At 43.1% G+C, this 12,800-nt stretch overlaps 1 protein-coding gene and 1 long non-coding RNA gene across 9 annotated transcripts in view; one reads left to right on the top strand and one right to left on the bottom strand.

The window, feature by feature from the left end:
* Window positions 1-12,800, bottom strand: part of CTNND2 (catenin delta 2) — a 528,002-nt gene that overhangs the window by 5,190 nt on the left and 510,012 nt on the right. For all 7 annotated transcript variants that reach the window (XM_079984908.1, XM_079984909.1, XM_079984910.1 and 4 more), the window contains 2 exons: window positions 6,119-6,247; window positions 192-265 (listed from right to left, as the gene is read on the bottom strand). In XM_079984908.1, the coding sequence (XP_079841034.1) occupies window positions 192-265; window positions 6,119-6,247 (203 nt within the window). The remainder of the gene's footprint in view (window positions 1-191; window positions 266-6,118; window positions 6,248-12,800) is intronic.
* Window positions 1,573-12,800, top strand: part of LOC307220971 — a 54,177-nt gene continuing 42,949 nt past the window's right edge. For both annotated transcript variants that reach the window (XR_013841235.1, XR_013841236.1), the window contains exon 1: window positions 1,573-2,116. This is a non-coding gene — a long non-coding RNA (uncharacterized lncRNA). The remainder of the gene's footprint in view (window positions 2,117-12,800) is intronic.

The raw sequence follows: 12,800 nt of genomic DNA on the forward strand, positions 1-12,800 counted from the left end.
CACTGTGTGAAAATCATGAGCGTTTAGGCCATCACTTTAATTTGAAAAATAAATAAATTTAATTTGAAAAATAAGTAAACCCAAGAGTTTGGCAACAGTTTCACAAAAATGCCCTCCCCACAATTCATATTTTCTTTATGTGTTTGATTCTGTTATGGCTCAAAAACCAATGAATTGCTCTGGCCACATACCTGGTTGTGTTTAATATCTTCAGCAGGTGCACCATAAGAATTTCTGTACAAAGTAGAGATTCCAGTGTTCTGAGCTGAAGATGAGAAGAGGGGGAGAAAAGGGAATTGTGTTACCAAACAGAAAGCCAGCTAGTAGCAAGTGAAAAGGGTAATTCATGGTTTATACAGGCAAGCATCATAATGCATTTCTTAGCAATCAGTTATGCAGGCACATTGAAAACGCTGCACACAGTTCTGGTGATGGCCCCATTTCAGTTTAAGTTATTGCAGGACTGGAGCAGTCACAGAAAAGGTGAATTAAGATGATGAAGGTTTAGGAGCATTTTCCTGTGAAGAAAGGCTAAGCATCTTGGGGCTTATTAGTTTAGGAAAAGGGCACTAAAAGGGGAAATGACAGAGATGTATAAAATAATCAATACGCTATGACAGAAGGGATTTTTCTTCCATTAATACACCAGAGCATGGAGTCACTCAGTGAATTTGACTGTCAAGAGCTACAGGCCATCTATATTTGTTCACAGAACAGATAATTATAGCATGTGGCATTCATTACACCCTAATGGCTCATTATCTCCAGTAGGATTGAAACCCAAGAGTCAGGAACATCATAGCATATCATAGTCTAAGCTGCAAATTCGCCATTTTGCATGTAAACAAACCACTTGTGGCCATATAGAACTTGGCTTTTAAAATAGCATGTGAATCACTTATAAACACAAAGGTTGCGATTGTTTAGGAAAGCCTTATCAGAGGAACACAATGATCATAAGAGGGCAGTAGGAAATAATGCACTCTTGTAGGCAGCCTCGTTCCAAGTGCTTCAGGGCTTTGTAAGTCAAAACCAAAACCTTGAACATGGTTCAGTAGCTGGCAAGCAGTGCAATTTAAAAGTGTTGCTGCAGCATGCATGTAGTAAAGCACCCCAGTGAGTAGCACAGCCGCTGCATTTTGCAGCAGCTGCGGTTTCCAGACCAATGTCAAGGGCAGCACATTACAGTAGTCCAAGCTTGAGGTTACCAATGTGGCCAGACTATCCCTTTGCTGAATGGGTCCTGGTTGTTCCTTGTGGCAAAGTCAGACAAGTGTGACATTAGCTGCTTGTTAGCTTTCAGAGCTCTTTATCTGGAAGTCATGCTGGGTTCATTCTTCTTCCTCCTTTGCGAGGCCACTTTATGTGGATGCTTAGAAATCTGCAGTGAGGTGGCATCAAGCAGCTCAATCAAAAAGCTTTTTTTAAAAAAAAAAATCGGACATGGGTGTTGTAGTTTTGATTTTTGTAAGGAGGGTTTGATAATAGAGATTGCCAAGTGAAGCTGAATAATAATAATAATAATAATAATAATAATAATAATAATAATAAAAGGTCTGGTGACATGGGAGAGGCTGTATATCTGAACACATAATAGATACAGTATTGGAACCAAATCTTGTTACTAGTGGGGATGAAATGAAAAACTCAGGGTTTTTGTCCCACTCTTTAGTCCAGATTCCTTCAAGCGTCAGATCTGGGAGTAATAGGGTCATTCTAATTGAGCCTGCTTTCTTCCATCATCTCCCTTCCCTGCTAGCACTTAAGCACTTATTCAGAGGCAGGATATGTGCACATGTGTTTAATATCTTTATGCTATTGGAAAACATATATCTGTACATGCAACGCAATCTGAAAGAAGACCTGTGTACAATATCTGGCCAGGGGGAGTTAAAAAAAAAAAGGCCCACAAAGCTGCAATTTTGTAGTATGTTTTATTGAACTGTTGTTAAGATTGGCTGAGCCTGTTTTGTTTTCATGCCTGTTGAGGTTTTTTCAAGGTGATGTATACATTTCATACACAAAGAGAATATGTTTTTCTTTCATTTATTCTTCCCTTTCTCTTCAGACGAGGCTTCATTTGATGTGGTAACAACGTGCCCCAGGCTCAGATGAGGTAACCTGAAAAAGCAAACAAGACTTGTGATCTCTGTTGTCAATCAGATAATGCAAACTCTTGTAGATCAATTATTTTTGGCTTTGTTGTCTAAGCTTATCGCTCATAATGTGCTGAATATGACAGGGCAGCAATGAGGATATTGCTTGTGTATATTTGTGCCCAATTAAAACAAGCGAGTGTAGAGGAGGCATGGAGAAAATTGCAGGCAAAATGGGGGGGGGGGGAGAGAAGGGATTGGTGGTCAAATATGTATGAAAAAGCCCTGGTGTAAGTAGCCAAGATGAAAAAAAGCCAGAGTAGATAAAGTGCAATAAACTTTTTTTGCCTTTACTAGAGCTTGCTTAATATTTTTTTAATTGCATGAAATTTATACACTGTTTGAGTGTAAAAAAAAAAGCCCTTAAAGCAGTTTACAAGATGTAAATTTTTATTGATGCCATTAATACTTTCAAACAGAGAAAAAGTTAAGATTAAAATTCAAAATGTCATTTCTAGCAGGCAGCAAAAAGAATAGAGTGGAGGCGCCTGCTTGATAATCTGTAGGTAGGGAGTTTTAAATAAGCTTGAATGTGCTGCAGCGCCTATAAACTATTAATATATTTGTATGGCCTTCTGTGTTACCAAATTAGATCCTGACATGCAAGCATGTCCTCCAAAATCAAGTCATCAACTTTAGAGACAAATCACAAATGTCAGCTAAGTCCGACATTAGGCCTGCTTCACAGGTTAAGTTTCGGGGGGAACATTTTAATGTGAACATGCAAAAGTTGCATTATACAGATACTATAATTGGTCATTAGTAAATGTGTGAAGTGACGACCCTGGTCTCAAACACTGCAATCCAACACTAAAAGCACAAATACCTTGTCGGAATGTGGAAGCTGCCTTTTAGCTGGTCACGAATTCTTGATGGATCAGAATCTAGTGAGGAGCAAAGGATCCCACGCTGGCTATGACATAGCTTTTGTACATTTTGTTTCATCTTTTGGCTCCGTTAGCTGAAATCCTGGTGAACACCTGAAGGATTTGGCGATCAGTGGTAGCAAATTGTGTTAGATCCTAAGTGTAACAGAATTGCTGTTGAATGAGACGTTTAGAATGGCAGCAGCTCCCGATTCCTGGTACCATTCACAACCTCAGCAAGGAAAGGAAATATCAAGTACCACAGTCTAGAGGTCCTGTAGATTTCAAGTCCAATGCTGTGATGGAGGAATTCTTTTTTTATATATATATATAATATTTATTAATAGTTTTTTTTAAATTATAACATAATAAACGAAACATACAAAAAACATCACATTTCATAACATATTTTCTTATCCTTTTTGGACTTCCTCACATCTCCCTCTCCTACGTTCCAAAATATAAAAATTAATTCAGCAATTTATCACTTTGTCCCCACCTTATCTAATTTTCCAATGTTATATCTTAAATTTTAGATATATTCATTTGACTTTTTAGTTTAGCCTAATCATTATCTAAAAGTTGATTTTTTCCTAAATTTAGCTTATCTTCATAGTTCAGTTTATCTAATTCAATGGTGCCAAGTTGTTTGTGATCAAGCATCCTCCTTAACATTCATACAGTTTACAATATTTTTGCAAATAGTCCTTAAATTTCTTCCAATCTTCTTCCACCGTCTCCTCTCCCAGGTCTCGAATTCTGCCAGTCATCTCAGCCATGTGATGGAGGAATTCTTAAAAAATTAAGAAAGAGCCAGATGGGATCCGTACCACTAGGGTTTGGGATCCTTCCTCACCCCTGGGCTCCACTGTCTAGTTCCTTTTCTGTAATGTAGAGTTTCTCGTAACATCCTATGCTATTTTCCATTCTTTCCTAGGTAGATTGCTATTGAGATTGCCAACCCAGAATTTATTCTCTTCCCTCCGACTTCCCTTGCAGCCCTCCTCACACTCACTCTCAATCCTTTCCCCCCTGCCCTTTAGTCTCTTTCTGCATCTGTGCAGCCTCTCCTGCAAATTCCCTTGGATCGCCCCTCTTGGATCAAGCATCCTGACTTTTTGAAGCTACAGTGATGCCAGGAGGCAAAGGCATCTTCTTTCCATTACTTTCCTCCAAGCCCAGTGCTGTGATGGAAGGCCATTTAAAACGGCCTAGTGCGCCCAATATGGCCTGTGGTTTACCACCTCTGGAATTAAATATTACGAATGCTTATTATTTACTTTTGTTAATATTTATACATACGATTTCCCATCTCGGTAGCCGAGTCTCCCTCCACCTTGCCATGCTTGTATGTTTCACACCCAGGGGGCAAATGTTGCCCCCTTGGAAATGAAGGGGGAGAGATCTTACTTCGACAGCCATTTCGATAAAGTGAAAAGTGAACAGCTCTAAGTTTAAACAGGTTCTATGCACAACCAAAAATATCCAGGGAAGCTGCAACAACGCATTTCCATCTCTCTGTTGCCTTCTCCTTAAACTTTTGGTTAATGTAGGGATTTGCTACAAATATAAAATTGTGCCTGTAGTAGGGAACGGAAGGTGAGCCGCCACCGTGCAAGGTGTCACAACTGGACAGATGCTTCGGCATGATAGCAGCACAAGCCCAGCAAGTGCTTAGCTTGGCAGATGGATAGGTGCTGAGAGGGGAGAATGTCACCAAGCTGAGGCCAAGGCAGATTTGTCACAGCTACCTTTAGCCACCTGCAGTTGCATGGTTTAAAATCCTCCCAAATTACAGGACTGGTCAACATGCCCAAGGCCTCTTTAATATGTCCTCTTCACAAGTGTCCCTGATCAGGTTTCCGTCAAGTCGGCTAATGCCTCCCTCTTGTGTGTGCATTTGGACAATAATTTCATTTTTAGCATGTAGTAAGTTTGTTCTCTGTCTAAGCCCAAATCTGAGTTGGGTGGGTGGGGCATAACCAGAATGAGTGGAAAAGCCTACAATCTCTCTCCTTTTCAAGTTATTTATTTATTTTGCCAACCATTTCCCACAACTGGCAGAAAGTGCCAAATTCAGGCAGCAGTTCCCAACAGCAGGCTTGGGTGAGATAGTTCCCCCCAAATCCACTAATGCACTTTATTGCCTCCCCGCACAGCCCCCTAGTGAAAATGGGTGGTGGTGGGGAGACATGAAACATTCCTCTAGGTTGGGGTGCAGAAGCTTTCTGGCTCCATGGGCCAGATCCTTCCTGCTCTGCCCAGAATAATCTGGCCTCCACTTGAGATGAGTGGCAGCTCTTTCAGAAAGCAACACAAACATCCAGGTCTTAAATACCCAGTAGCTAACACCAATGAATAATTAAGCTGATTCCTCAGAGTTTTGGAGGAACGAGATATTTTTCACTGAGGTGTGCCTAAAGATAGTAGGAAAAAAATTATACTCCCTAATGATAAAACAGATAAAAAGATATAAATGAAGTCCTGGTGATTAGAGTACTCATCTGATGCATGGTTATTCCAATTTCTGCTAAGCCATGTGATATTCATGCAAAAGCTGTAGCTAGAGATCACGACACGTGCTCATCTAGGGTTACACCACAAAGCCAAAATGTGTAGTGCAAGTCACGTCTCTGCCCTTCTGTTCGGGTGGGGGGAATGTTGTTACAAAAGCAGATAAAACCTCTTTTCCCCATGGAAGAAAAAATACTATTAGAATGCAAGCTTCTCTCCTATACGAAGCTTTATCACTGAATTAAACATTATGCTGCAGGAACAGAAATCATAATTTCCTATCTAACCCAGCAATGCTTTATTGCTTGCAGCTACAATACACACCTGTTTAAATGCACGGCACATACAAAATATACGGGCTCAATTTATGGCCACTAGTAATATCACAAGTACAAGGAAATGTCAGCTGGAGCTCAGATCGCAGCATAATGATAAACAATACAAATACACATCTACATTTGGGGAGGACTCTAAAGATGCTCCGCAAAACTTAAAGCCTACAAATGTGTTGCGTACAAGTATATGCAATACTTTTGCTTCAATTGTTTTTGAATGTATAACATGCTACAACATCTGCCTCACCTGTCATTGCGTCTTTCCTAGAAGTGTGCTCTCCTTTATTTCCATAAGTAGCATTTGTCCCGGTTGACTCGTAGTCTGTTTTTCTTTCTTTTAAAGTGATCATTTCCCGAGGTGAGGCTGGGGCACTTGCTAGCAAACAAAAACAAATTTAGATTTTTAACCTCTCTCATCGCACAAGTACATACAAAACCTACCGCTGGTGTAAATACATAAACAGGCACAAATTCTTAGCAGTGCTGCTACTTAACAATAACATTATATGCATCTACATTAAGGGTAATCCATTTTGATAGAAAGGCTGGAATCGTTTAGCTCATGTGAAGCAACCAGATGTTATTTGAAAACCTGAAGCATCTGGGCAAAAAAAAGCAGTTAAATTTAACAATTGTCGCTCAAGGAGTCTGGAATTCAGTGTATTCAAATACTTATACATAAGATACCAAGAAAAAGGCTATCCAGACATCGTACAGAAGTTGTGTCAGTCTTATGCACAACTGCTGGACATTTATTTAGGAGGTGGTGCCCCCCTCCCCAAAGACAATGATTATACCATAGTGCGCATAAATGAAACTAGTATCTGTTTGGGATACTTTCTGACCCCTCTGAAAAGGGACCACTAATTACACCACAAGGCACATGGCTGAAACTTGTAAATGTAATAATAAACAGAACTGTACAGAGTCCACCTTCCTGCACTGTAAATAGACATAGATTGTCTGCTTTACAGAGACAAGCCCCAAGTCAGACTATTTAGCATAGCTGGAGACGTCACAGGTTCCTCTGCTACTGAAATTATGAACTCTCTCAGCAATAAAGGAAACGTAAACAGTTATTGCTTGCTGTAGGAATAAATACTTTTTAAATGTCTTTATGTTTATCAAGTTATGAAAACAAGTAACATCCCAGTGCAGACTCTCTATTATCCTGTCATACTTCACCCCAAGCCACCCAAATTTCCCAATCTACAGCTAAATTTGCAAGCTTGCACGAAGCCAGTAGTGTAACACAAAACTAATTAAATTATGAGCCTCCCTCCCTCACTGTCAATCTGGGTCATTTGCTTCACCCATTTGGAAAAACAATTGTGTTCTTCAATATTTTATCCATTTTTTGACAAGGGAGGCTTTGTTGTTGTTGTTGTTTAGTCGTTTAGTCGTGTCCGACTCTTCGTGACCCCATGGACCAGAGCACGCCAGGCCCTCCTGTCTTCCACTGCCTCCCGCAGTTTGGTCAGACTCATGTTTGTAGCTTCGAAGACACTATCCAACCATCTCGTCCTCTGTCGTCCCCTTCTCCTTGTGCCCTCCATCTTTCCCAACATCAGGGTCTTTTCCAGGGAGTCTTCTCTTCTCATGAGGTGGCCAAAGTATTGGAGCCTCAGCTTCACAATCTGTCCTTCCAGTGAGCACTCAGGGCTGATTTCCTTAAGAATTGATCGGTTTGTTCTTCTTGCAGTCCATGGGACTCTCAAGAGTCTCCTCCAGCACCATAATTCAAAGGAATCAATTCTTCGGCGATCTGCCTTCTTTATGGTCCAGCTCTCGCTTCCATACATCACTACTGGGAAAACCATAGCTTTTACTATACGGAGGCTTACTTTAGCCCTATTTGGGGTCCCACCACCTCCATGCAGTGCAAATTGTGTGAGGGAAAATGGGAGTGCACATCCAAATCCTGCAACCATAACATTTCCTCCACATATCTCTCTCTCTCTCCATGAGCTCCTAGAGACAAATCCAGCCAACGAATGCAAGACAATGGGACACCTCTGTAGAACAGCATTCTCATGCCTTCAGTGGCAGAGCCAGCAACAACCCAGGTCGTGTCAGTCCTTAGGCATTCCTCTAAACAGGGTTTTGGATTCCCTTATGCTCCTCACGAGCACAACAAACAACAGTGAGGGAGGAAAGCCCACACAACACATAGTTCCCTGGGCACAGAACACCCACATCCCTTCTGCACCAAGGGCTCAGAAAATCCACCCTTGGGTTCAAAAGAAGCAAGCAACCAAAGAAAGGGACCAGACAGGCGACAAGGGTGGTCACAGACACACATTTGGGTGACTCCATAGGGCAGTGATGGCCAAACGTGGCCCTCCAGCTGTTTTGGGACTACAATTCCCATCATCCCTGACCACTGGTCCTGTTAGCTAGGGATGATAGGAGTTGTAGTCCCAAAACAGCTGGAGGGCCAAGTTTGGCCATCACTGCCATAGGGCATGGAGTTGGGAAGAGACAGAAAGGAGTCCAAGCGTACACTAAGGGGGAAATGATGCTTTCACTTACCTTTGGCATCGTTTAAAAATGTGATGTCGGGGGCAAAAAAGAGGATGCTCCTGGGATTCAAACCCACACTGCAAAATGCTACAGAGCTGTTCCCTAACCTCTCAAGCACAGCAGCAAACAATCCTCCCACACAAAACCCAGAGGCATCAAAGGGCACATATTTCTGTCCCCTGCAGCACCAACCCCACCTTGTGCACCCCCTCGCAGTCTAGAGTACCTGAACAAATACAGAGAGGAGAGGCTGCTGAGCTCCTCCACCTCCCAGCTCACTGCCTTCAGAGACCCATCCTGCAGCCTGCTGAAGGCATACCATTAGGCTGGGCTCAGGGAGGAGACCCATCTGCCACTCACTAGCAATGAAGAAGCAATACGTATGGCAGAGTCAAAGTCTTTATTGAGCAGCACTTGGACATCAAGAAGAGATCCTGAAACAGAAGGCAGTGTGTATGGTTGTCACCCAGCCCCTCCAACAGGGCTCCTGTGCTTTGGACAGTGGGCTTTGCAGAGCAGCTGCAGCCGAGTCTCTTAACGGCACCCGAACCACATCAGGAAAGCCACTTGTTGCACTATTGGCTGTCATGGAAGCTGCGAGGATGAAGGTGGTGAAGGTGCCTCCCTGGAGGAAGCAGGTCAGCAGCCCTACATGAGAACGGCTGGGAGCATCTTCCTTCCTGGGGCTCCCTTTTGGTTCGTGTGGATCAGGGTGCAACCTGTATCTGGGGGAGAGCAACCTGCAGAGAGGACACCAAAAGAAAGAGGGAACAATGAGCAAGAGGCAGCAGCTGGAGCAGGCACTCCCTCTGGCTGCATGCGCAGTGAGGATTTATGCATGCACAGTGAGAGAGAGGTGCCAACGGAGTGCCTGTGGTTATGCATCAGTAGCCCACCTGACATGGTGGTGGGGGAGAGACGGCAGAGACTGTGAATCCACTCACTTTTTCTCCTTTTGGGGGGGTGTCCAATAAAACTTTGTATGTTTGATGACAGCTTGCTCTGCTCCTTGCACCTGGGCCGTGATCCTGTAAGACAAATGTGCTCGTGAGGGTTTGGCCAACTGTGGGAATGGCTGAACAACAAGCAGATTGCAGGGATGTGACAATGAGGACTTCCCCACCATCTGGGGAGCAGTGGAAGAGTGTTAGAAAAGACCATTCAAACAAGACAAAGCATTCACATTATTTCAAGGTAGGTTATGGAATGCATGGCAATGAAGTGTTTGAGAGGGAGGAAGTCATGGGAGCTGCACTTTGAAGAATGAGGTTTCCATTTCCTTTGCTTACCTCTGTGGGGTGCTCTGCCCTGGCAGCCTCAGTTGTTGGAGTGAAGTTTGCTGTCGGATGCTTGTTTCTGAAGTCTCAAAGTGAGGTACCTGTTAGGGTTCTAGGTAGACAAGTGTTAGCAACGTGCTCAAGTTCCTACATGTGTGTTGTGAGACCAGGCTGTTTCATGCAAAGTGGGCACAGTGCCTTTTTCACAAAGCCCCCCTCTTGTAAGCTTCCAGTGTGCACAATATGTGGAGCCAGAGACCCATAGTCCAATGTTGTGTGCCTTGTCATCCAAATTATGAACTCTGTGTTTGATTACTTACTACTTGAGATATGCTGTGACTGGGAGCTGAGTTGTACCACATCCTGTGCTTGGTCATGTGTCATGGATGGGGTAATCGGCAATGCAAGAGTGGCTATTTTTAAAATTTCTCTCCTCCCTTTGACAGGAGGGAACGGAGGTAAATTATTTGACCTAGGACTGGGGTGGTGTGAAGTTGTGTCATTAAGAATGTATCGTTCAAGACCAACCATATTTCCCTGCTTGATAGTCTGGTAGATCATGGAAATGAATTTCAGCAAACTATCTGACAAGGTCTCCCATGATATCCTTGTTGATAAAGTGGTAAAATGTGGGCTGGATGAATCTTAGGATGGGGGGGGTGGGCGGGGAGAGAAACCTGGCTTGGCAGTAATACATGTGAAAAGGATCTAGGCATCTTAGTTGATCGGAAGCCGAATACATGAAGCAGCAGTGCGATGCGGCTACTAAAATTAAATAAAAGCTAATACATTTTTAGGCTGCATCAATAGAAGCACAGTATTCAGATCATGGAAAGTAAATAGCTAAGCTCTATTCCAGGCATAGGCAAACTCTGCCCTCCAGATGTTTTGGGACTACAACTCCCATCATCACAAGCTAACAGGAGCAGTGGTCAGGGATGATGGGAGTTGTTGTCCCAAAACATCTGGAGGGCCAAGTTTGCCTATGCCTGCTCTATTCCATATTCATCAGGTCACATTTGGAATACTGTGTCCAGTTCTGGGCACCATATTTAAAGAGAGAGACTAACAAACTGGGTCATGTGATCTGCAAACAAGGTCCTATGAGGAATGGTTGACTGAGCTTGGCATGTTGAACCTGGAGAAGAGAAGATTAAGGGATGACAGTGACCTTCAAATATCTGAAGGGCTGTCATGCAAAAGACAGAACAAATTTGTTCTCTGTTGTTCCAGAGGGAAAGACTAGAAACTAGGAGACAATTCCTGATGGCAGCAGCTGTCTGACAGTGGAACGGACAACCGTTGGAGGTGGTGACCTCGCTTTCCCTGGAGGCTGGACAGCCAGCTGTCAGGCATGCTATAGTTGCATCTTGCACTTCAGATCCTACACTGAGCAGGGAGTTGGCCTCCAAGAATCGTGTGAATTCTAAGATAATGAACTGCAACTACAAGCAGGAACAGGGTAGTTGTGGCCTACCAAATGTTGCTGGGATTACAACTCCCATAATTCCTGATTGTTCTTCCGATAAAAGTTGGGGTAAAAAATGTTTGGAGGACTGCAGGTTCTCCATCCATGGTGTAAAGAGAAATTAAGAATTGCAATCCTCATTTCTGCACTAGACTGCCCAGGTGATCATACAACTTTCCTGTTAACCTAATTCACTACACTTGGGTTCATTTTCTTTCTCCTCTGGCCAAGACAGCCATTATATTCTGTTCAAATAACACCCCATTCCTGCTGACACTGCAATAGGACAGCCGTGGTAGCTCAGTGGCCATTATTCACCTCAATATTGTATTGAAGAAATAACTGATGTGTCTATATTGCTGTATTATGTCTGAATACTATGGAACCTAACAGAGGAGCAACATAAGCAATTATCAATGGCAAAGTGGTTGGTGCTCCAACACTGGAATGATAGAACAGCAGTTTCAATTGTGCAAAATACTGGCACTGTGTAGAAAGGTGACTTTTCATAGGCGACAACAACATGAAGGAGCATATATTTAGACACTGAGTGCTTATCCACACATCCCCTTGTCCTGCTGCTTCCCCATCCTGGGGAAAACAACTCTATAGTGCTAAATCAGAGCAAACAGCAATTCCAAGTTTTTCCTAGGCTGCCATTTGTTCCAAATGATCGCTAAAGAGCAGGTTTTCCCTTGGAAAGGAGTAGGGCAAGGGGAAAACAGCTCAGACTCACACCTAGAAAATACAATCAAGTGGAAGGGTAGCCGAGCCCCTAGACTCTGTATATGGATGTATTTGTGCGACATGGTGTCTGAATGGGCTGGTGTGGAAACAGAACTCAACAGACCTAACAAAAGCTAATTCTCCAGTCTTACTCTGTTCCCACTCCCTACCCCACTCTTCTATAAAGTCCTATACTTTACAATGTGTTGCTTTTGTTATTTAGATAAGGAAAATTATTAGTATGTTTTGGGACACGGGTGGCGCTGTGATCTAAACCACTGAGCCTAGGGCTTGCTGATCGTAAGGTTGGCGGTTCAAATCCCCACAACGGGGTGAGCTCCCATCGCTCGGTCCCAGCTCCTGCCAACCTAGCAGTTCGAAAGCATGTCAAAGTGCAAGTAGATAAATAGGTACTTCTACAGCAGGAAGGTAAACAGCGTTTCCGTGTACTGCTCTGGTTTCGCCAGAAGTGGCTTAGTCATGCTGGCCACATGACCCGGAAAAACTCTGCGGACAAACGTCTGCGCCCTCTGCCAGTAAAGCGAGATGAGCGCCGCAACCCCAGAGTCGTTTGTGACTGGACTTAACTGTCAGGGGTCCTTTACCTTTTTTTTTTAGTATGTTTTAAGAGACTCCATTTATTGCAATGTCAACAAACGTAAAACCACTCTCTTACTATTAATTAGTAAGAGGTTATAAATTAGATTGTAGTCACCAATAGACTGGTTATTTCATTTCCTGTAATTTCTGACAAGATCTCTTAACTCAAGGGATCTGGAATCGTTTCCACAGTTACTGTACCTTCCACTCATCTCTCTAGCTTTGGAAGGACTTTGGGCAATGCATCTCCTTCTCAAATGAGGAGTTCCAGTTGTGTGGTTCTCAAAAAACATTCCTTCTCTCCCCTAAGCTATGGCCCAGAAGAAGCTAGTATT

This window comes from Podarcis cretensis, assembly GCF_951804945.1.
Source record: "Podarcis cretensis genome assembly, chromosome: 7".
In the NCBI taxonomy this organism is placed as follows: Eukaryota; Metazoa; Chordata; class Lepidosauria; order Squamata; family Lacertidae; genus Podarcis; species Podarcis cretensis.